This window comes from Eptatretus burgeri, chromosome 15, assembly GCF_056783735.1.
Source record: "Eptatretus burgeri isolate ZD-2024b chromosome 15, Ebu_testis_v1, whole genome shotgun sequence".
Classification (NCBI taxonomy): Eukaryota; Metazoa; Chordata; class Myxini; order Myxiniformes; family Myxinidae; genus Eptatretus; species Eptatretus burgeri.
In genome coordinates this window covers 33,757,054-33,778,281 of record NC_140975.1, presented here as the reverse complement: position 1 = coordinate 33,778,281, position 21,228 = coordinate 33,757,054, and the positions used below count along the sequence as shown (strand labels likewise).

Here is a 21,228-nt window from a genome sequence, read left to right as displayed (position 1 = left end):
TTTACTTTTAAATGCAGCTTTGTGTGGATAGCATGCATTTCTGATGACAACCACACAGGATGAAGTAATATAGAGATCAAGGTATTAAATGTATTACTTGAAAGACTTTTTAATTTTTTTTAAAAGTCGTGTGGACAGAATCATCCACAGGAGATGATGGTGAGTGCCTGATTACTGTTAAAAGATCTTGTGATATGTTGTTTGCCCTTGGTGTCTGAAGAAGGCTGTTCACATTAAACATGCAAACCACCTGATCAAACTAATTATAGTGCAGAAACTGCTGCTTAACAGCAACCACACTTTGTATCACCTGGCATTAAGGAATGTCCAAGGAGACGAGACAACTTGCTATAGACAGTCATGGCTGGAATTTGGCCAGGATGTTGGCAATAACTCGCTGACTCTTTGTGAAGGACACTGGGATCTTTAAAGTCCACCAACTAATGCTGGCAGATGAGATGCTGACCTTAGCGTCCGTCCAAGGGATGGCACACATTGATGCTTCACCCTGCCTGGGAAACACCAGAATTACAGTTTATAGCTGGACTGGGATTCAAACCCAGGAGACAGCACAGTGGCAAGTGTGCATACCTCCAGGCTCTCCAGGCAGTCCAGATGTTGGTGAAAGGAGAATCTTTAAAAAAAAAAAATTTTTTTTGGTATACATGAACGAGGCATGCAGAGGAGAGCTAGAGTAGAATGGAAGTGAAGAAAATGAAAAGTGGGAGACACCAACAGCAGAGTAGAAACAAGGAAAAAACAGATATAAAATGTCATAGCTCCCATTGGTTTAGTAATTTTGCTGTACGGTGTTAAAGGGCTAGCCCATATTTATTTACAACTAAAATGGCCACCAATCTACCAGTCAGACATCTTTGATCAGATTGCAAAAAAAGTTAGGTGCAAGTGTATGCCATTCTGTACTGTGCTTGTGCCACATTTGAAGAAAATTGTACCATGCATGTCCAAGAAATGTTTGGGAACACATTTAAGTAACAAAATGGCCACCAGACGGCCATCTTGGATCTGATCTTGGGGGGGATGGGGGGGGGAATGTCCAAATGTAAGCCATCATTTATTGTGTGTGTTTGAACAACATCAGTAAATGCATGTCTGAGAAATGGTTCTGGATACATTTAAGTAACAAAATGGTTGCTCGTCGGCCATCTTGGTTCTGATCTTGAAAAACACGTCCATATGTAAGCTATCATTCATTATCTGCGTGCCAAGTTTGATCAACATCAGTAAATGCATTCCGCGAAATGGTTGAGGACGTGTTCAACAATGGGGTTTAAAAAAAAAATTGCTACCAGTCGGTCATCTTGGATATGATCATGAAAAAAATTGATGTGCTTATGTAAGCCATCGCTCGTTATCTGTGTGCCAAGTTTGAACAACATCGGTAAATGCTTGAGGACGTGGACGTGTTTGATACCAGCGGTTTTTTTTTCCAACTAAAATGGCCGCCAGTCGGCCATTTTTGATCACGTCACAAAACAAAATGTGCATATGTATCCCGTCGTGTTATCTTTGTGCAAAGTACTAATAAAAATTGGTCCATACATGTCCGAGATATGGTTGCGGACACACGCATGGACATGAAAATCTAGACCAAATCCATAAGCCCCCGTTCCGGACCAAGTCCAACGAGGACTAATGAGAGAGAGAGAGAAATCAAGGGGGAAAGGAGTGCACATGGGGGTGAAGAAGCTGCAAAAAAGCCAAATGAGGTACTACAAGAAGACAAAGGGGAAGGCAGGGATGAAACAGAAAAGGAACAAACTTGGGAATGCCGTTTTGGGTTGAAGAGATCATGAGTATGGAAGGAGGATGACATGAGGTAGTGGTGAACAGCTGTCTTGTGAAATGCTGGAGTGAAGAATGATACTGAACAGACTGGGGAAGTTGGTTCCACAGGTGAGATGAAAGAGGAAAAAATATGAGTGAAGGTGGGCAGTGAACCTGGATTTTGGGTGTTTAGCAAGATGAGAGTGACTGGCAGGTCATGTGCACTGGGGAAGAAAAATAATTATATTTGTGTATTCTCAGTTATATTCACTTGTTGTTTGTTATTGAACAATGCAAATAGAATTGTATCTTACTAAATCTTTTGTGCTTTTATCTCACTGGAATACATATAACCAAGACTGGTATCTCCAATGTTTAAATGAAATTGCCCAGCTGCTGAAGGGAAGAACGCCTTGCTGACGCCTCATTGTCTGGCAGAAAAGAATCCACCTGGTCTCTGTGTTTTGTCCGAACCCTGTTATCACCCTCTCCTCAAGGCTGAACTGTGGTGTTCGCATTACTTCATGCTTGTCAGCCCTCCTCTCTATTTATCCTTACCAAGATGTCGAGCCCTCCCCTGTCTTTTTCTGTCCAAAATAGTATAAAGAGGATTGCCATGTGCATTTTGAGCAGAAAGAGGATCATGTTTGATATCGCTTGTCCTGTATTTACTTCTTTCCCATGTGTGTTTGTTGTTGTTTGCTGTTACTATATGGCCTCAGACTCCGACAGAGAAGAACTGAATTTCTTCCACAATTTGGTGACCGTGACAGGATGTAATCTGCCTCGGTGAATCGAGATCAGTGGCATGTAGTTGGAGGAGGGGGAAAAAACAAAAGTAAACTTACAATAAAGGTAAGGGATTTCTTCCTTGAGGGGGAGCATAGGTGTATTTGTCCTCCCTCCCTCCCTGTATGCCTCGTCTCTTGACCATTTGGTAAACTTGCTTCTGAAATGCACAAAGGAGTCTGAACCATTTGTTGTGCTTGGGGTTGTTAAAAAGATTCTGTTTCCGGTTGTTGAAGAGTTGGTGTGTTTCAAGGTTGGTGTCGTCTTCTGATCAAACAGAGCTATTGGTGTGTACCCCCTTTTTTGGTCTTGGTGCTACACTCAAAGTAATTTGGTGTCTTTACTTGAAGTAGGGGCATAATTTCGCTCTCTACCTGAAGTAATGCCTGGTGTTGGCTTGGTGGTTAGGGTGGCAGGGTTTGGATCCTAGGGTCCTGAGTTCAAATCCCGCTCAGCTGTTGAATTAATACCAGGTGGGGTTATCGTGACCTGTCCTCCTTCTGAGGTCGGCAAAATGAGTGCCAGCATGCTGGTATACTGTGTCAGATTGGCGACCCATCCAGGATTGTGCCCAATAGCCAAGGAGACTGCTTAAGCAGCTCCAACGCTCTGCACAGAGTATGCTCCCAATAGATGGATGGATTGGCAATTCTCCTGACTATTCGTGTTGCAATTCTCCTGAAATGAGTTGCACTCATTCAATCGTGCTAGCCTTTGGACTATGGGTAGGATGTCCTGCATTGTAAGAACCCCATCTCGTGTAGTGTCCACTCGTGGACTTCACTTACATGGTTACATTGGCAATGGTCAAATCTCGAGCCACCCAAGTCGTCGATGCCATGGCAATGTATCCATCGAAGTATCTGGATCCCTCGGTCTGTCATACTCTTTTCGCTGGGATGTTGTGGCGTCTAACGCTCGACTAGGCCTCTTCGGACTTGCACATCATCCATTGGCGACGGGTTCAATGGCAGCACACATTAGGCGTCGGGATGACAAAGGGTACTCGGTGGAGCGCATACCTCCGTCATGCTGATGAGTTTACCTTTTCTATCCTGTAGTGTCCGGAGGGCAGTGAGGCACGGAGAGTCGTGAGGGTTGTCGAACTCTGTTTATTGCCCGTCCGAATGCACACTACTGCAGACTACACACACACCTCAAGCGGCGCAAACACCTATATGCCTTGCGAACACGTGACTACCAAAACCACACCTCCACAACGCTCCCCGCATTGTGCCCTGCTCCCAATACACCACATTGTATTGGGTCCGATGGGCTCGGATCTTCACCACAATCATATCAATTCGTCCTCGTCACACGCACACACTCAACATGGACAACCAAGCTTCGTGGGAATCCGTGCACACCCTTTTCTTAGACAGACAAACAGGGTCAAAACGATGTGGGTGCACCCTCGGTGGTCAAGGTCATTAAAACGCGCAGCCTCCACTTTCTGCTCGACTGACTTGAGGAGTTCGACTTGGACGTGACCGGGTTTGTGTACCTCCATCACGTCAGGCCCGTTTCATTTGAATTATTGTAAATTTATAGTGAACGCAGTGAGCTTCATACTTAACGCGTGCAGCGTGCATGTGAGAGAATAGGAAACAACAAAAACAACACAATCCCCTGCCAATTGTGAATCCGTGTCGTTGCCTATGATCATTTTGCTTCCGTTTTTGTTTTATTTCTGTTGTTTTTTTTTGTTTCCGGTTTTTGTCATGGGGAATGATGCATGCCGGGAGATCATGACCGGAAGTGTTTATTTATTTATTCAATTATTTTTTCCCCAAAGTTAATTTTATACTTCCAAAAGTGATTTTTTTCATGACAGGAAGTGTTTATTTTGTATTTCACATTACCGGGAGTGATTTTGAAACTCTTTCCGGAACTTTTAATTTTTTTTTATTCTTGACCAGAAGTGATCGTTTGTTTATTTATTTATTTATTCAATTATTTTTTTCCCAAAGTTAATTTTAATAAAGATATCTCCCGCAACATCAAAAAATATTTTTTAATCATGATTTACATTATTTGATCGCTGATCCCGAAACCAGGCCGAAGTAACCGGAAATTGCGTCAAAATCATCAGCTGTGCGGCGCTTGCACGCACCACAGTATAGTTAGTGTGCTGTGTCACGTGATTGGGTTTTCGTATATCATGCCTCGCCCGCTAGGGGTGGCAGAACTGTGCTTCTGGTCGCGCAATAAAGCAGAGTAGATGGTGGCCCGCGTGCTTCTTGCGTCCCGCCGCACCTAGTACACACTAGTTGGCGACGAGGATGGGATTCGATGAAATATATGCACGATTGGCGGGGAGTCGATACTTCACGAAGCTAGACCTGCGTGATGCATATTTTCACCTGCCGATGGATCCCGGGAGTAGCGAGCTTTTAACAATCAACACGTGTCAAGGACTCTATCGATATACCCGACTCTGTTTTGGGATTGCTTCGGCTCCAGCTTTGTGGCAGAAAGCCATGGATCAGGTTTGCATTGGCCTGCCCGCTCAGACCTACCTGGACGATGTACTCATTGCGGGGAAAACGGCGGACGAGCATCTGGCGAACATTGCCCGAGTGCTGACAAAGCTAGAAGCGTGCGGCCTGCGCTTAAACAGGGACAAGTGCGCGTTCTTCAAGCAGCGCTTGGAATACCTCGGGCACATCATCACGCCGGAGGGGCTGTTGAAAGGTCCTCGGAAGGTGGAGGCGATTCAGCGCATGCCACCACCTCGCGACAAGACGCAGCTACGCGCGTTCATTGGCATGGCCCAGTATTACCAAAGGTTCGTGCGCGGGCTCAGCTCACAACTTGCGCCGTTAACGCGGTTGCTCAAGAAGGACGAGCGCTGGGCTTGGGGGCCTGCACACCAGGCGTCGTTCGACCGCGTCAAGCGGCTGCTCACGGAGGATACGGTCCTCGTGCACTACGAGCCTGCGCGTCCGCTCCTATTGGCATGCGACAGCTCTGCATATGGCATCGGGGCAGTGCTCTCCCACAGGATGGATGATGGTTCCGAGCGGCCTGTTTGTTTTGCATCCCGGACCCTGTCCACAGCAGAGCGCGGATATGCCCAGATCGAACGGGAGGCTCTCAGCATCGTCTGGGGTGTGCGGAGGTTTCATCAATATCTGCTGGGACGGCATTTCATTTTACAGACGGATCACAAACCACTTCAATTCATCCTAAGACCCGAACGCGGAGTGCCGGTGGTAGCAGCCGCGCGAATACAGCGGTGGTGTCTGTTTCTGGGTGCTTACGATTATAATATTCAGTTCCGAAGCACCGAGAAGCATGTTAACTGCGACGGGCTCTCACGCTTGCCGTGTGCGGAGGGTCCACCTGCGTCTGAGCTGGGCGACCGGGTCGATGTGTTTGCGCTGGACCAGGTCCAAAGCGGGCCGGTCATGGCCAGGCAGGTCGCGGTGGAGTCGGCTCGTGATCCGGTGCTTGCCCGGGTCGTCCGGGCGATTTCTACGGGGAATTGGAGCGATCTGCCTTCGACACCGGCATTTCAACCTTTCACGTCACGCGCAGCGGAGCTATCGTTGGTCCAACGGTGCATAATGTGGAGAATGAGGACCGTGATTCCACCGAGGTTCAGGCAGCGGTGTTTGGAAGAACTGCATATCAGTCACCTGGGCATCGTGAAGACCAAGAGTCTTGCTCGTAGCCTGTTGTGGTGGCCGGGGTTGGACAAAGACATTGAGCAATTGGTTAAGCGTTGCACCACGTGCCAGACAGATGCTGATAACCCGCGTCGAGCTTCGGGTCTCTGGCCTGTGCCAGACCGAGCTTGGCAGAGGGTCCATGTAGATTTTGCGGGGCCGGTTAATGACAAGATGTTTTTGATTGTGATTGATGCATTCTCGAAATGGCCGGAGGTGGTAGTAATGCAGCATACTTCAGCAAACATTACGGTAGAGAAGCTGCGGACGATCTTTGCTAATAAAGGGTTGCCGGAGATCTTGGTCTCTGATAATGGTCCGCAGTTCATCGCGGGTGTATTTGATGAGTTTATGCGCCAGAATGGTATTCGACATCTAAGGTCCGCACCTTATCATCCTGAGACGAATGGCCAAGCTGAGTCGTTTGTCAAGATGTTGAAGCGGGCTTTGCGCAGGGGGGGTGTTGCACCTGTGCAGACGGTGGTCGATGTTTTTTTGCTCCATTACAGGAACGTAGTTCATCCTGTCACGGGTGACTCACCTGCTATTCGTCTCTGGACGGGCTTTGCGATCCAGGCTAGATTTGCTGCGACCTGGAGGGTCGGTGAGTGGGGCTATGTCACGTCCGACGCGGCTGCGCAGCTTCGAGGTGGGGCAGCGGGTGATGGTACGCGATTATTTCCACGGTTCCAAATGGGTGCCGGCGGTGGTCTCTGGGGTGCTGGGGCCGGCGAATTGCATGGTGCGGACTGATGGTGGGGATGTGTGGAAGCGGCACGTGGACCAGATGCATGATCGCTGTTCGGCGTCACCCCCCCCCCCCCACACCTCCCCGAGCCGAACGTTGCGGGGCCCCCACCGGTAGTCTCGCCGGCACCTGACGTTGTATCGCCGGGACTGGCTGGGCCAGCGCCGATGGGGTCTTCGCCTGATGCCGTCCTACCCGGGGACGTCGAGCAGGCTGGGCAGTCGGGAGTAGCTGGTGTTGCGGAAAGTGCGAGTCCGGCGAGGGTGTCACCTCGACCGAGCCAGGAGGCGTATGAGCCTGGGCTGTCTGGTAGCGCTGCCCGTCCGAGGCGGGTCAGAGTGCGACCGCGGTACTTGGAGGATTATGAGTGTTGATGGGTTTTCGATGGTCATGTTGTGATTATCCGTTCGTTATGTGACGGGTCATTTTACGAGGGGAGGAGTGTGCTGTGTCACGTGATTGGGTTTTCGTATATCATGCCTCGCCCGCTAGGGGTGGCAGAACTGTGCTTCTGGTCGCGCAATAAAGCAGAGTAGATGGTGGCCCGCGTGCTTCTTGCGTCCCGCCGCACCTAGTACACACTAGTTAGCAAGTATACAGTTGTGACCACGTTTTATGTAAGAATTCTACGTTCGCTTCTCGGCTTTGCCTATTCCATATTATTTACATATTACATACTAAAAATGGTTCGATTGTTTACTCCTCCAACACGAGCCCCACCCTTAACCTCCAACTCCTGCCCCAATCCACTCGTCGTTTCCGAGAGCGAAGGAACGGCCTGTGTAGTTTATTTTTTTTTTTGCATGTACGGCCACGCACTCTTTTTCTCACGTTGGTGTACGTCATAAGGATGTAACGCTGAAGACTACTTCCTGTGCGATTTAATGACTTTCTTTGGTCAGGTATAAATCTCCTTCAAATAACCTTGAAGGTGAATGAGCATAGTTACGTTGAGAAGGACCCAATAAGTGCTTCCATTGCTCTTCTTTAATCTAAACTGCCCCGTATGGTCGTCCATCACTCGATGCCGGGTAGTCCTTGAAGATGGTGACAAAAGCAAAATCCTTGGAAGGGAGAGAGTTTTTGTTTCCTTCAGCGACTGCAGTGTTTTCTTGTGGGAAAGTCACCGCATCGGCACCAGTACACCGATCATGATTTCACCGCCGATTACACCGATCATGATTTCACCGCCGGTTACACCGTTCATGATTTCACCTCCGATTACACCGATCATGATTTCACCGCCGGTTACACCGATCATGATTTCACCGCCGATTACACCGATCATGATTACACCGATCATGATTACACCGTTCATGATTTCACCGCCGCTTACACCGATCATGATTTCACCGCCGGTTACACCGTTCATGATTTCACCGCCGGTTACACCGTTCATGATTTCACCGCCGGTTACACCGATCATGATTTCACCGCCGGTTACACCGTTCATGATTTCACCGCCGGTTACACCGATCATGATTTCACCGCCGGTTACACCGTTCATGATTTCACCGCCGGTTACACCGATCATGATTTCACCGCCCGTTACACCGATCATGATTTCACCGCCAGTTACACCGACTTGACGGCGCCAAGGGAACGCCCACATCGAGGAAAGCCGAGGATATGGGCGTGGCTTAACCGCATCGTCATCTCCGCGTCCGAGGCATCGCCACGTCGGCGGCGCCATCGCGAGTGCGCGCAGCCGTTTTTCAGACGCTCCGTGCATCATGAACGTGTTCCGCCTCCTCGGGGATCTCTCGCACCTCCTCGGCATTGTTATCCTGCTCATCAAGATCTGGAAAACAAGATCATGTGCCGGTGCGTCCCAAAACGCTTTCGCGCGGGAGGTGTGTGTGTGTGTGTGTGTGTGTGTGTGTGTGTGTGTGTGTGTGTGTGTGTGTGTGTGTGTGTGTGTGTGTGTGTGTGTGTGTGTGCGTGTGTGTGCGTGTGCGTGCGTGCGTGTGTGTGTGTGTGTGTGTGTGTGTGTGTGTGTGTGTGTGTGTGCGTGTGCGTGTGCGTGTGCGTGTGCGTGTGCGTGTGCGTGTGCGTGTGCGTGTGCGTGTGCGTGTGCGTGTGCGTGTGCGTGTGCGTGTGCGTGTGCGTGTGCGTGTGCGTGTGCGCGCGTGCGTGTGTGTGTGTGTATGTCGTTCATTGTTTTTGGTGATTTGTGAATGGTGACGCGGAAGGCTCGTTGCGATCTTTTATCGTTGAATGCGCGCACACCCGAACACTGCTGGAACCCAGGTCCCGCCAGGACCACTGATGTCCGTCCCATGTTGCTCTGGCATTGCGGTTTCCAACGCACAGTGATGCACGAGGAGTCCGGCTCGAGGGGGGGGGAGTGGGGGGAGGCAATCCACGACACGACAATCGCAAATACGTTAAACATTTCGAACTTGCAAAAAAAAAAATTTTTTTTAAAGTTTAACTTTGCTTCGAAGTTTCTTTTTCTCGATGTAAAGATTCGGGTTGACACACCTGGCTCGTTTAACCATCCTGCGATCGTTATTTTCTCCCCCCCCCCCCCATTCTTCCCCAGCATGGATCTTACTTACTAAACCAGACTCGGTGGTGTGATGGGTTCGAGTACCCGCTCTGTATCTGGGAGGTCCGCGGTTCGAATCCCGGCCGAGTCGTACCAATTGCCTTGCTTGACGTTCACTAACATTTAATGCACATCAGCAGAGATTCGAACTTTGAAAAGTGTTCACTCCGCGGCCCAAGAACGACCCCCCCTCAACAACGACCCCCCCCCACAACTGGTTGGCAGTCTGCAGTGACGTGGCACAGGATTAGCGTGGGCAGGAGGTAGGGAGGGCTAATGGGAAAGTGGTTTGAATAATTTGCTCTGCTCCGTCGCCCCGAGACCCAGCTCCCTCGCTCCCTCGCCCCGAGACCCCGCTCCCTCGCCCCGAGACCCCGCTCCGTCGCCCCGAGACCCCACTCCGAGACCCCACTCCGTCGCCCCGAGACCCCGCTCCGTCGCCCCGAGACCCCGCTCCGTCGCCCCGAGACCCCGCTCCGTCGCCCCGAGACCCCGCTCCGTCGCCCCGAGACCCCGCTCCGTCGCCCCGAGACCCCGCTCCCTCGCCCCGAGACCCCGCTCCATCGCCCCGAGACCCCGCTCCATCGCCCCGAGACCCCGCTCCATCGCCCCGAGACCCCGCTCCATCGCCCCGAGACCCCGCTCCATCGCCCCGAGACCCCGCTCCATCGCCCCGAGACCCCGCTCCATCGCCCCGAGACCCCGCTCCATCGCCCCGAGACCCCACTCCCGAGACCCCGCTCCAAGTTAAGTTAAGCGATCGCGCTGTACCTGCGCTCGTGGCGGTTCACCGAAGCCGCTATGACGTAATCTGGGTACACACGCACGTGCTCCTCCTGTACACGTGGAAGTCGACACGTGTCAGTGCGTCCTCACACCCTTCCTTCATTCATCCCCTGTTTGAATCTGCGAAGTGACGTAAGCGCTCGCAATGTTCCATTCATTTAAATTGCATGACCGTGATTGTTTTTGAGTGTCCAATCACAGCAGCGTCTATTGTTACAAACCTGGAGACGCACGTTTTAGTGATTTTCATTTCAGTCCATTACCTTGAGCTTCCTTCATTACACTCACCTCTGACCTCTCCAGCCTGGGTTCAAATCCTGACCCGGCTGCAAACCGTCACCCCGGTGTTTCGCACACGCAGGTCGAGGTGTGTGTGTGTGTGTGTGTGTGTGTGTGTGTGTGTGTGTGTGTGTGTGTGTGTGTGTGTGTGTGTGTGTGTGTGTGTGTGTGTGTGTGTGTGTGTGTGTGTGTGTGTGTGTGTGTGTGTGTGTTCGACATCGTCCCTCGAATGGACGTTAAACCGGGCGTCCCGTCTGCCTACATTAATAGGTGGACGTTAAAGATCCCACGGTGTCCTTCGCGATGAGTAGGTGAGCTATTGCCAGCACTCTGACCAAATTCCATGTTCCTGCTCTAACTTACAAGAGGGGTTGGGGGGGAGGGGCACTGCATTGGTGACACATCTGCTTTCCCTCCAGACAACCCGCAGCCACGTGCCGCATACGAAGCGGTAAGAATCATTGAAGATTTCCATGATGTTTTAACTTTCCTCATTGCGCATCCCGTTTGCTCCTCAAGGCATATCTGGAAAGAGTCAATTGATGTTCGCTCTGGTTTTTACCACTCGGTACCTTGACCTCTTCACCACCTTCATCTCCTTCTACAACACATCCATGAAGGTATTCAAACTTTCACTTTTTGGTTTCTGTCCTGCTTTCCTGTCTTTTTTTTTTTTTTAACCTCTTTCAGGAACCGAGATTTCTGATCAGCCAAACGTACCAGGCGTGCCCCTTCCAGATCACTGGTGTTGCCGCAGCCGTTCCTGAGCAGAGGTTACGTCCCGTAGTTTGCTGTGCCTAACCAACGGTTAATCCAGGCTGAAATTTGTAATTTGTTCAGGATGCCGACGATCACTTGCCTCCTCTTCACAAACGACACCGTGGCATCGTTAACGTTCATCTAATTGTTAGAATGTCACCAGAAGTCTGCCACGACTTGACTTGACTTGACTTGACTAGAGAAGTATATAATAATGCTAGTGGATGGGTCTCCCGGTCTTATGTCCACGCGGTGGATGGCGCGCACGTCCGTGGATCGCCCTGCATGTGAAACACCACGGTAACAGTTTATCGCTCGGTCGAGATTCAAATCCAACCTGGACAGCTCAAAGGTGAATGTGCGTAACCTCGAAGCGTTTCAGGCCTTCAGTGGAAACGAGGCTTCTGAGTCATGGCAGCACCACCCAAAACTTGGCCTGTTTGGAGCAGTGAGGTTTTTGCTCAGAAGCTTCATCGTATTTACATTCATTTTCAAATCGGTTTGGCTTTTGCTTTTTTTTGAGCAATTCGTTTCTTCGGCAGGATCGGCAGGATGGCCTCGGCCCTAGAGCAATGGTTCCCAACCGGTGGGCCATGGAGATTTGTCGTATGTATGACACAAGATAGTGTATGAACAACTATATGATAATTTTAAGCATTTGCGATTCGCTTCGAGGCGGGTGTGCGTACTTCTCGACCCTAAAAACGCACACTCGCCTCGAAGCTATCTCGCCTGGGTTTGAATCCTGACTCGGCTATAAAACTGCCATCCCGGTGTTTCACAGGCAGGGTGATTAATCAATGGGTGTGTCATCCCTCGGATGGACCTTAAAATGGGTGTACCATCTGCTGGCGTTGGATTCCGCGGTGTCCTTCGTGAAGAGTAGGCGAGTTATCACCGGCACCATGAACAAATTACAAATTCCTGCCCTAACCAGCAGAGGGCACTGCATCAACGGCACAGCCACACCCTCAGTCAATGATGCTACCCCTCAGCTTTGTGCTGCATATGAAAGCAGCCACATGCCAAGTATCATCACGCTCTCCATGCATAGCATGTCTGCTTTAAGCTGCTGCCTTGTTGATGGGGATGTGGACATTAGCTTACGCTTTCACTTTGTACCACTTCAAAGTTCTGTGATGAGTCCTGTTGACGAGGCATTTGGACAAATGATGTAAGTGGCAAGAAGGTCGTTCCAGTCCCAAAATAAGTTTGACACCAGATTGGAATAGTTCATTGCAGTTTTTTTTTTTTTTTTTTTTTGTATACCTTGGTCGAGGCTCGTATGAGAGCTAACACACAACTCACAGCAAGGAGGCATGAGACAAGAGGGGCGGGAGTGGAAGGGACAAAACAGTGGGGAACAGACACATTAGGTGAACTGTGGAAGGGAGAGGGATGGGGATGGGACGGGGAACATGGCGAAGAGAAGATGGAAATTACAGGGACTTTCAGGAAGGAAAGCAGGAGAAATGAAGGAAGTGGGCTTGGGTGGATTATCGGGGGTAGAAAAGATCGAGGATTTGGATGGGGGAAGATAAGAGGTGGTGGTCAACAGCTGTTTTGAAAGCCTGGAGGGAAGAATGGGAAAGAATAGAGTGAGGAAGTTTATTCCAAAGGTGGGAAAAAAGAGGAATGAAAGAGTGAAGATGAGCAGTGATTCGTGATTTTGGTAGTTTTACCAGAAGGGGGTTGTTGGCAGACCTTGAGCGCCCTGTGGAAATGTGGTGGGGACAAATCGCAGAGAGAGCAGGGGGGGCAAGGCTGGAGAGGAGTCGGTAGAAGACAGAAAGACCACCAACTAACCTGTGGTGATTGAGTGAGAGGCCCAAAGACTCAGCTTCATTGCGGGAGATGCCGATGATTTTAAATGCCCTGGTTTCGACAGCGTGAAGCCGAGAAAGGTGGGAGGCAGGAGCACCAGCCCAGAGGGGAGAGCAGTACTCCATCAGGCTACGGACAAAAGTTGAGGTGCGAGAATGCAACCAGCTCTTTTTAAAAATTCTTGCTGGGATAGTGTGATATTCAAAAGCCAATGGATTTGAACATACTCGAGTGAAACTCACGGTCGCTCGCTTGTCCGACTGTTCAGTTCTTGTAGATTTAATTACAATTTCAATTTCAAGATGTAAAGACAAGTTCCCAACCGTTTCTCATTCCTTAGGTGGTGTACATTGGCTGTTCATTCGCCACCCTGTGGATGATTTATTACAAGTTCCGTGCCACATACGATAGCAACAATGACACATTCCGTGTCGAGTTCCTTATCGTGCCGGTGGGAGGCCTCTCCGTTCTCGTCAACCATGACTTCACTTTGCTGGAGGTACGACGCACGACCACTCGATAGTTTCTGATAAAGTGTCCCCTCCCATCCGATAACGCTCCTGAGCTTCCTCCATAAACCTTGGTTTCACCTGCAGATCTTATGGACATTCTCCATCTACCTGGAATCGGTGGCCATTCTTCCTCAGCTGTTCCTAGTGAGCAAGACTGGTGAGGCAGAGACCATTACCAGCCATTACCTGTTCGCCCTTGGCCTTTACCGGGGTCTGTACCTTTTCAACTGGATCTGGCGGTACTACTTTGAATCTTTCTTCGATCTGATCGTTATTGTGGCTGGCGTCGTACAAACCATCTTGTACTGTGACTTTTTCTACCTCTACGTCACTAAGGGTAAGTCGGTATGACAGAGTTACCGCATGGCATTTCTGACGCCTGTGTGGGTTTTGCAAATGAAATTTCTCTAATTGGTCTAATATCATGATCAGAACTGTAACAATTCCCATTGCTAACCACATTTCTTTGTCAAGCTGTTAATGTAAATTCTAGGACTGCCGATTGCGTTTGAACCTGAAATGATCACTTGTTGGAGACTCCATTGTTCTACAGAAAATGTTAGGGGTGATTCAGCAGATGTTATTACGTATTTCCTGTTCAATTTGATTTATATTTGATGAACATCAGATGATCTGATTTACAAACTACAGCAATTTAGGCAATGAAAAATGTAGTGTCACCCTGACAACGGCAGCAACAACAACAACTACGTGTTATAAAAGGTCCATTATGTTTTTTTTTCTCGTGTTTCAATTCATTTTACATCCTCTTTGAGATTCACAGATAGACCTGCAATTTGTTTGTGAAGGATAGACCTGTCTTTTGGTTAATCCCGTCAGCGAAGCGACGGGTTGGCACGCCTGGTCTATTACTAGCAACAGCAGCATCTGTCCGTGTGTCACACATGACTCCAAAGGATTCCTGCTGTCATAGAGTATATATATATATATATATATATATATATATATATATATATATATATATATATATATATATATATATATATATATATATATATATATATATATATATATATATATATATATATATATATATATATATATATATATATATATATATATATATATATATATATATATATATATATATATATATATATATATATATATATATATATATATATATATATATATATATTTTTTTTTTTTTTTTTTTTTTTTTTTTTTAATGGTACTGTTGGAAATCTAATAACAGATTTACTTGAACAAAAATTTCAAAGTTGTAAAATGTGTCCATTTAATCACAAAAATTCCCTTTAGCAGCACTTGGAGGAATGGCAAGAAACTCACAAGGAACGAAACAGCAGATATTCTTCAGACGAGAGCTCCCCCTCTCCCCAAACCAGTGTTTCGGCCTTTACCTTTCTGACGTTCTCAGAGGGCCGGGTCAACACTGGGGTCATGACACCCCCCCCCCCCGTCATGACCCCAGTTTGAGCGCCATTGACTCAGAAGCAGGATTGAACCCCTAAACCTCGAAAGTTGAAGGAAACTAATCTGTTGTCTCCTTATCCCTCATTCATTTTCATCAAAACCCAACACGAGTTCAAGCCCCGTTGGCCGCTGAATTAATATACACCAGGAGGTTGACTCAGCCTGTCATCCTTCCGAGGTCGGCAAAATGAGCACCAGTGTACTGGTAAGGGGGACACTGCATTAGCGGCATAGCCACGTCCCAACCGATGATGCAACCAGCAGCCACAGGCTGCACTCGATAGAGAGAGAGAGAGAGAGCATACTTGTGTATCTTGTATTCATCTTTTCTATATTTGTTACATACAACCAAAATCCACGTTTTGCTAGTTGCAGAACTGAGACCACTGTCCAGGTGCTTTCCAGATGTACGGAATGTATCGGGGTATCTTCCGGGTCTGCTGCCACTTCCTAATCTTATTCATAGTGTTCTTTTTCTTTAATGGCCACAATTATTCCCACATTGTTGTGGGGTTCTCCACAGGTAGTTTTTGGCCCAAGTCTTTCACAGACCAGATGGAGAGCCAAACGTTCCACCAAATAGTTAGGGCAGGAATTGGTAATGTGTTCAGGGTGCTGGCGATCGCTCGCCTTCTCTCTGCGAAGGACACCGTGGAATATTTAACGTCCACCAACTAATGCCGGCAGATGGGACATCCAGTTTAATGTCCATCCGAGGGACGGTGCACGCACATGTCACCCTGCACGTGAAATACGGGGAGGACAGTTTATAGCTGGGAAGAGATTCAAACCCAGGTCAAACAGCTTAGCAGTGAATGTGTATAACTCAAGACCGTTCTGCCAGCCCAATCCTGTGCATTTCGTCTTGTAGACGTGGAATTGGGGTATTGCACTTCATCGTTATATTTGGGTGCTCAGATTTATTTTTTCTGTCCACATCCTCCTACGATTGCTTTTGTAAACTCCTTTACTTTGCTTTATGTGTATTGGCTTTTTTCCACTGCATCACATACACCTTGGAGTATCTTTTTGAGGACCCTATAATGACACGATGTACATCTTTCTCTTTGTAAGGACACTTTACACGATGACAAAATGTGTTCCAGCGTCTGTCTACCCCTGCATAGAGGACATTTTATCTTCATCTATGTTGGACCACCACACTAAATATATTTGAGATGGGAGAAGATCGTAAGTAGCTCCAGTATAACTTGTACAAGCCAGATGCCAGATGACACTCCAAGTAAGCGATCTTTGAAGTGTGTTGTCCCAATTGCCTATCGGCACTGCTGAGGCTGCTGTACAGCTTTCTGGATTCGTAAATGATTTTCCTCATTTTGGATGACACTTTTTTTCTTTATCTTTTAAACCACAGCCGAGTATTGACTTCACCAAATCCTTTTGTACTGGTCCGTATGGCCAATCACTTTTGTCAATTGCAGCGATTGCTTCGCTGCTTCCTTAACCGACCATTTAGGGGGTTATTATTTCGTGTGAAATCTGTGGCTGCTGGTTGCATCGATGATGGGAGCATGGCTGTACCGCTGATGCAGTTCCCCGTTTCCAGTAAGCTGGTACTCATTTCGCCAACCTCAGAAGGATGACAGGCTGTATCAACCCACCTGGTGTTATTTAACGGCATGAGAGGATCAAACTTAAGACCTTATGATCCCCACTGTTAAGCCAACACCAGGCTAAATGTAGTGGTTCCAATGCAACGGTCCCATTTTTTATTATGCTACGACAGCAGGGACCCTTTGGAATAAAGTGTGACTGAAACGGAAAATTATATATGCAGTAAACCCTTAAATATCATGGGGGTTATGTTCCTGGAAGATGCCACGATATTCAAAACCGTAATAGCTAAACTAATTTCTTCTGGGAATAAGGGGGTTAGGTTCTTGGGCTTTGAGAAAACGTAAAGGTAGGTGGGCAGCAGCCGAAAATGAACAAGTGAAATGAGAATGGCACTTGGTTGAGTGCATACCTCTGCCAGGCTGAACAGTTTACATTTTGTATGTCCAGACCTCCAAAATTGAATAATTTATTCCTTGTCACACACCCAACCTGTCCACCAAGTTTCATCCAAATCCATCCACAAGTTACGATGTCCTGTTCATAAACAAGCAGGGATGACGACATAACCTCCACACACCTTCGGTGGCGAAGGAAATAAACGTACGTGTCAAGTCAATTTAAATCGGCTTTATGATAATCTCCTGTTGTATTGAAGCAGATGAAACGTTCAGAAACAATTAAATTTGCCCCCTCACCCCCACCATTCCTCCCCTATTAATCTCTGAAATCGTTTTCCTATGTAATCTGTCGTTTTTTGTTGTTAAAGTATATATATATATATATATATATATATATATATATATATATATATATATATATATATATATATATATATATATATATATATATATATATATATATATATATATATTGTTCTGCATTTCTGTAACCCAGTGAATAAATAAAACTAAAAGAATCACTTTTGTCTATAAATTTACATTTCAACGCCATTCCATTATTAACGGTGTGAAAGCCTTGTGGGGCGAGATGATCGTCACAGCTCAGCTCAAAAACCCTGATAGGTCAAAATTAAACCCCGCGATAACAATTGGTAGATAGAGGCTGTCGCGACTGGTCAAAATCTGCGATATTTAATGGTTTACTGCACAGTACAACTTCGAAGCAATTGAAAAAAATTCCGTAAGGAGCACACAAACAACAATAAGTGTGATAAAATATCCTTTATTTGCATGTTTTACTTAATTTTACATCCTCATTGAGACTCAAATAGACATGTAATATGTTTGTGACATGCAACAAGCTATCTTCATTGAACCCGTCAGTAAAGTGATGAGAATTATGTGTATGCCTCATGTGGTCTTGTAGTTATTTGGAAACTTAGGGACCATTCACAGATTGTGTATCAAATGGAGGAACAATTTTTTTGAAAACGAGTGTCATGTACAGAATACACAATACATTTAATCTCACATTACCGTTTTCTTTACAGTGTTAAAAGGCAAGAAGCTGAGTTTACCAGCATAAGAGAAAGAAGAGGAATAAGGAAAAGGTGCAACATTTTATAATCCAGTGACTCTTCCCCAACCATCTCACAACAACTACAAACATTCCTCAACAGCAGCATATAATTTGTATCCAAATCCATACACGGTATTTGATGCTTTTCATACAATTTGGTTCATAAGTGGTGCAAAACGGAGTGAACGTCTGCACGATGCCTGCACAGAAAGCCACGGATTAAGTGTTCCCTTTATTGTTGTTGTTTTTCTGTTACATTTGCTGTTACCTTTTATTTTATTTCGTAGGTACAACTAAAGACATGTTTAACCAAATACTTTTGCCTTCTACCACTGTACAGTCAAAGTTGAGGATGTCAGTGTTGGAGACTACAGCAATGGCACCAGTGTTGCAGAGAAGAGGAAAGAATTTTCATTCCTTCCCCTTGTCCAACCATTTCTTCAACAATGAGGTCACACTTAACAATGGTGATGTCTGCAATTAGCTTGTCAATGGCTAGGCTAGCAAATCTTTGGCTCATGAAACTTGGAGCACTCCACGTGGTTTAGTGATGAACTACAGATGTTGTTGTGAAGGTCAAAGCTTAAATTCCTTTCCTGTGATGACGTTACCGACTGTCCTTTAAACTAAGGAGAAATAAAAACAAAGGCAGTAGTCCGTATAAAGCTCAATATTGAATTGGCACAGACTGTTTGAATACAGAAGTAAATTAAAGCTTAATTTGGTGCCATTGCAAATCTCTTTTGCGGTAAAACAAAGCGATCTGTTTTCAAGCGCTCGGTTTTTAAGACCATAATTATTTCCATAAAGGACTATCTCTCTTTGATGCCAATGTTTTGCTTGGTCAATGGGAGTTTTGACTCATCTTTCGATGAACTGCTACACAAGGAAAGATTACCTTTTTTTGGACATCGCAGTATGTATGCAATAAATGATTCAAAAGAAAAAACTGCTTTCCTGTCGTCATTATATCGTACACAGAGCCAACCTTCACCATCAGGAGTGAGGCCTGAGAGGGTTAGGTAAGGTTTAGAATTTTTGCTTGTTGACTTTTCTATAGTGTCCTGTACTTTTTCAATATTGTACAAATTAAGCCTATATATATATATATATATATATATATATATATATATATATATATATATATATATATATATATATATATATATATATATACACACACACACACAGTTAAGCCCCAAATTATTCATACCCTATGAAAAATCTGAGAGTTTTGCATTTATCTCATACCTACAAACTGGAGTGGTGGAACTTTCACTTCACCCAAGGACATTTAGTTGGCTTGTACAAATCCACATATATTTTGGCTCAACATTATTAGCATAACAATAGAAATGTTAAGATTTCTGGTTTTATGCCTGTCAAATTATTCATACTCCATACCAAGTCTCAGAATTGAGGCCAATGTTTGTGATAATGCACATACTTTTGATATTCCTAAGATTCTTTATAATGTAATGCAATTATTCCAGGATGTGTGCATACAATCTGAATGCATTACAAATGTGGTCTATTGAATGTACAGTGAGGAATGTTATGGAACAACACTCTGCTTTTAGACTATAAATTAAGGGGAGCTGATGCAATCATTCTCAGGTCATTGTCAGCATGGCGAAGAAGAAAGAAGTCAGTGAGGACCTTCGGTTGTGCATTGTGAATGCTCACAAGGAGGGGAAAGGCTACAAAGCTATTTCGAAGCAGTTCCAAGTGCCAGTTGCCACCATACAAAGCATAATTAAGTTGTACAAGGCGTTCCACACTGTAAAAAAACATTGAAGGACGTGGTCGGAAACCAAAGGTGTCGCCTCGTCTGGCAAAAAAAGTATGGCAAGAGGCCAACAACAATCCACGGATCACTATTAAGGCTCTCCTGAACAACCTTGGCGAGTCTGGGACCAAGATATCATGGCAGACACTCCAGTGGACGTTGCACAAGGGGGGTCTCCATGGACGCCAACCAAGAAAGACTCCACTCCTCCATCCCAGGTACAGAAAGGCTCGTCTTGCCTTTGCAAAAGCTCACCTGGACAAAGATCCAAGCTTTTCGTCCTCAGTTCTGTGGTCGGATGAGACGAAAATGGAGCTTTTCGGGCACAGAGATGTTGCTTTCGTTTGGCGAAAGAAAGGTGAAGCATATAACCCTAAGAACACAGTCCCGACCGTCAAGCATGGAGGCGGGAGCATAATGCTTTGGGGATGTTTCTCAGCCAGTGGGCCCAGAAATCTCGTCAAAGTGGATGGCATCATGAAAAAGGAGCAGTACATCAAGATGCTTGAGGAAGACATCAAACAGTCCGCAGAGAAACTTCACCTCGGGGAGCATTGGACGTATCAGGACAACGATCCAAAACACACCGCCAAGTCAGTCAATAAATGGTTCCGGGATAATGAGATAGACGTTCTGGAGTGGCCAAGCCAAAGTCCGGACCTCAACCCAATCGAGAATCTGTGGAGGGAGCTAAAGACCGGAGTAATGGCAAGGAAGCCTTCCAACCTCAAAGACCTGGAGACCTTCGCGAAGAAGGAGTGGGCCAAAATCCCTGTAGAGACATGCAAAAACCTTGTGAGCAAGTATAAAAACCGTTTGGAGGCTGTAATCACAAATAGAGGCTTTTCCATTGATGACTGAATGTGACTTTGAACTGATCGAAGCAAGGGTATGAATAATTCTGGACATGACATTTTTGTAAATCTATCAATAAAATACCCCCGAAACAATGTATTTCTTGAAATGTCTCTTGCAGTGATTCTTTCAGCTGTTTGTCACATTCTTATGTAACTTAAGGCAGAAGAAACTCATTCCTCAAATAACACGATTCAAAATACTCCAAATTTGGTAAGGGTATGAATAATTTTGGGCTTAACTGTATATCTATATATATATATATATATTGTTGTGGTTCTCGGAACCACATGCATACAAGAGATAGTTGTCCCGAGTCAGTTATGCCATTAATATACGTGCAGATAGACCCCTTCCTTTTGTGT

General features: G+C 46.3%; 2 protein-coding genes across 3 annotated transcripts in view; one reads left to right on the top strand and one right to left on the bottom strand.

Moving 5' to 3' along the window:
• The first annotated feature begins 8,620 nt into the window (after positions 1-8,620).
• Positions 8,621-18,819, top strand: LOC147011894 (ER lumen protein-retaining receptor 2-like). Of its 2 annotated transcripts, XM_085857406.1 has the most exons (6): positions 8,621-8,820; positions 11,132-11,232; positions 13,536-13,694; positions 13,792-14,044; positions 18,191-18,250; positions 18,560-18,819. In XM_085857406.1, exons 1-5 carry the CDS (start codon positions 8,730-8,732, stop codon positions 18,223-18,225), a joined length of 639 nt encoding a protein of 212 aa, XP_085713532.1. In that variant the 5' UTR covers positions 8,621-8,729; the 3' UTR covers positions 18,226-18,250; positions 18,560-18,819. The 2 variants fall into 2 exon arrangements, with proteins under 2 accessions (XP_085713532.1, XP_085713531.1); XM_085857405.1 differs by lacking the exon at positions 18,560-18,819 and having other exon boundaries at positions 8,622-8,820; positions 18,191-18,373.
• The window catches only part of POLG2 (DNA polymerase gamma 2, accessory subunit), a 58,099-nt gene continuing 55,322 nt past the window's right edge, over positions 18,452-21,228 (bottom strand). The window contains exon 9 of the mRNA XM_085857402.1: positions 18,452-20,780. The gene's annotated coding sequence lies outside the window, so the exon portion shown is untranslated. The remainder of the gene's footprint in view (positions 20,781-21,228) is intronic.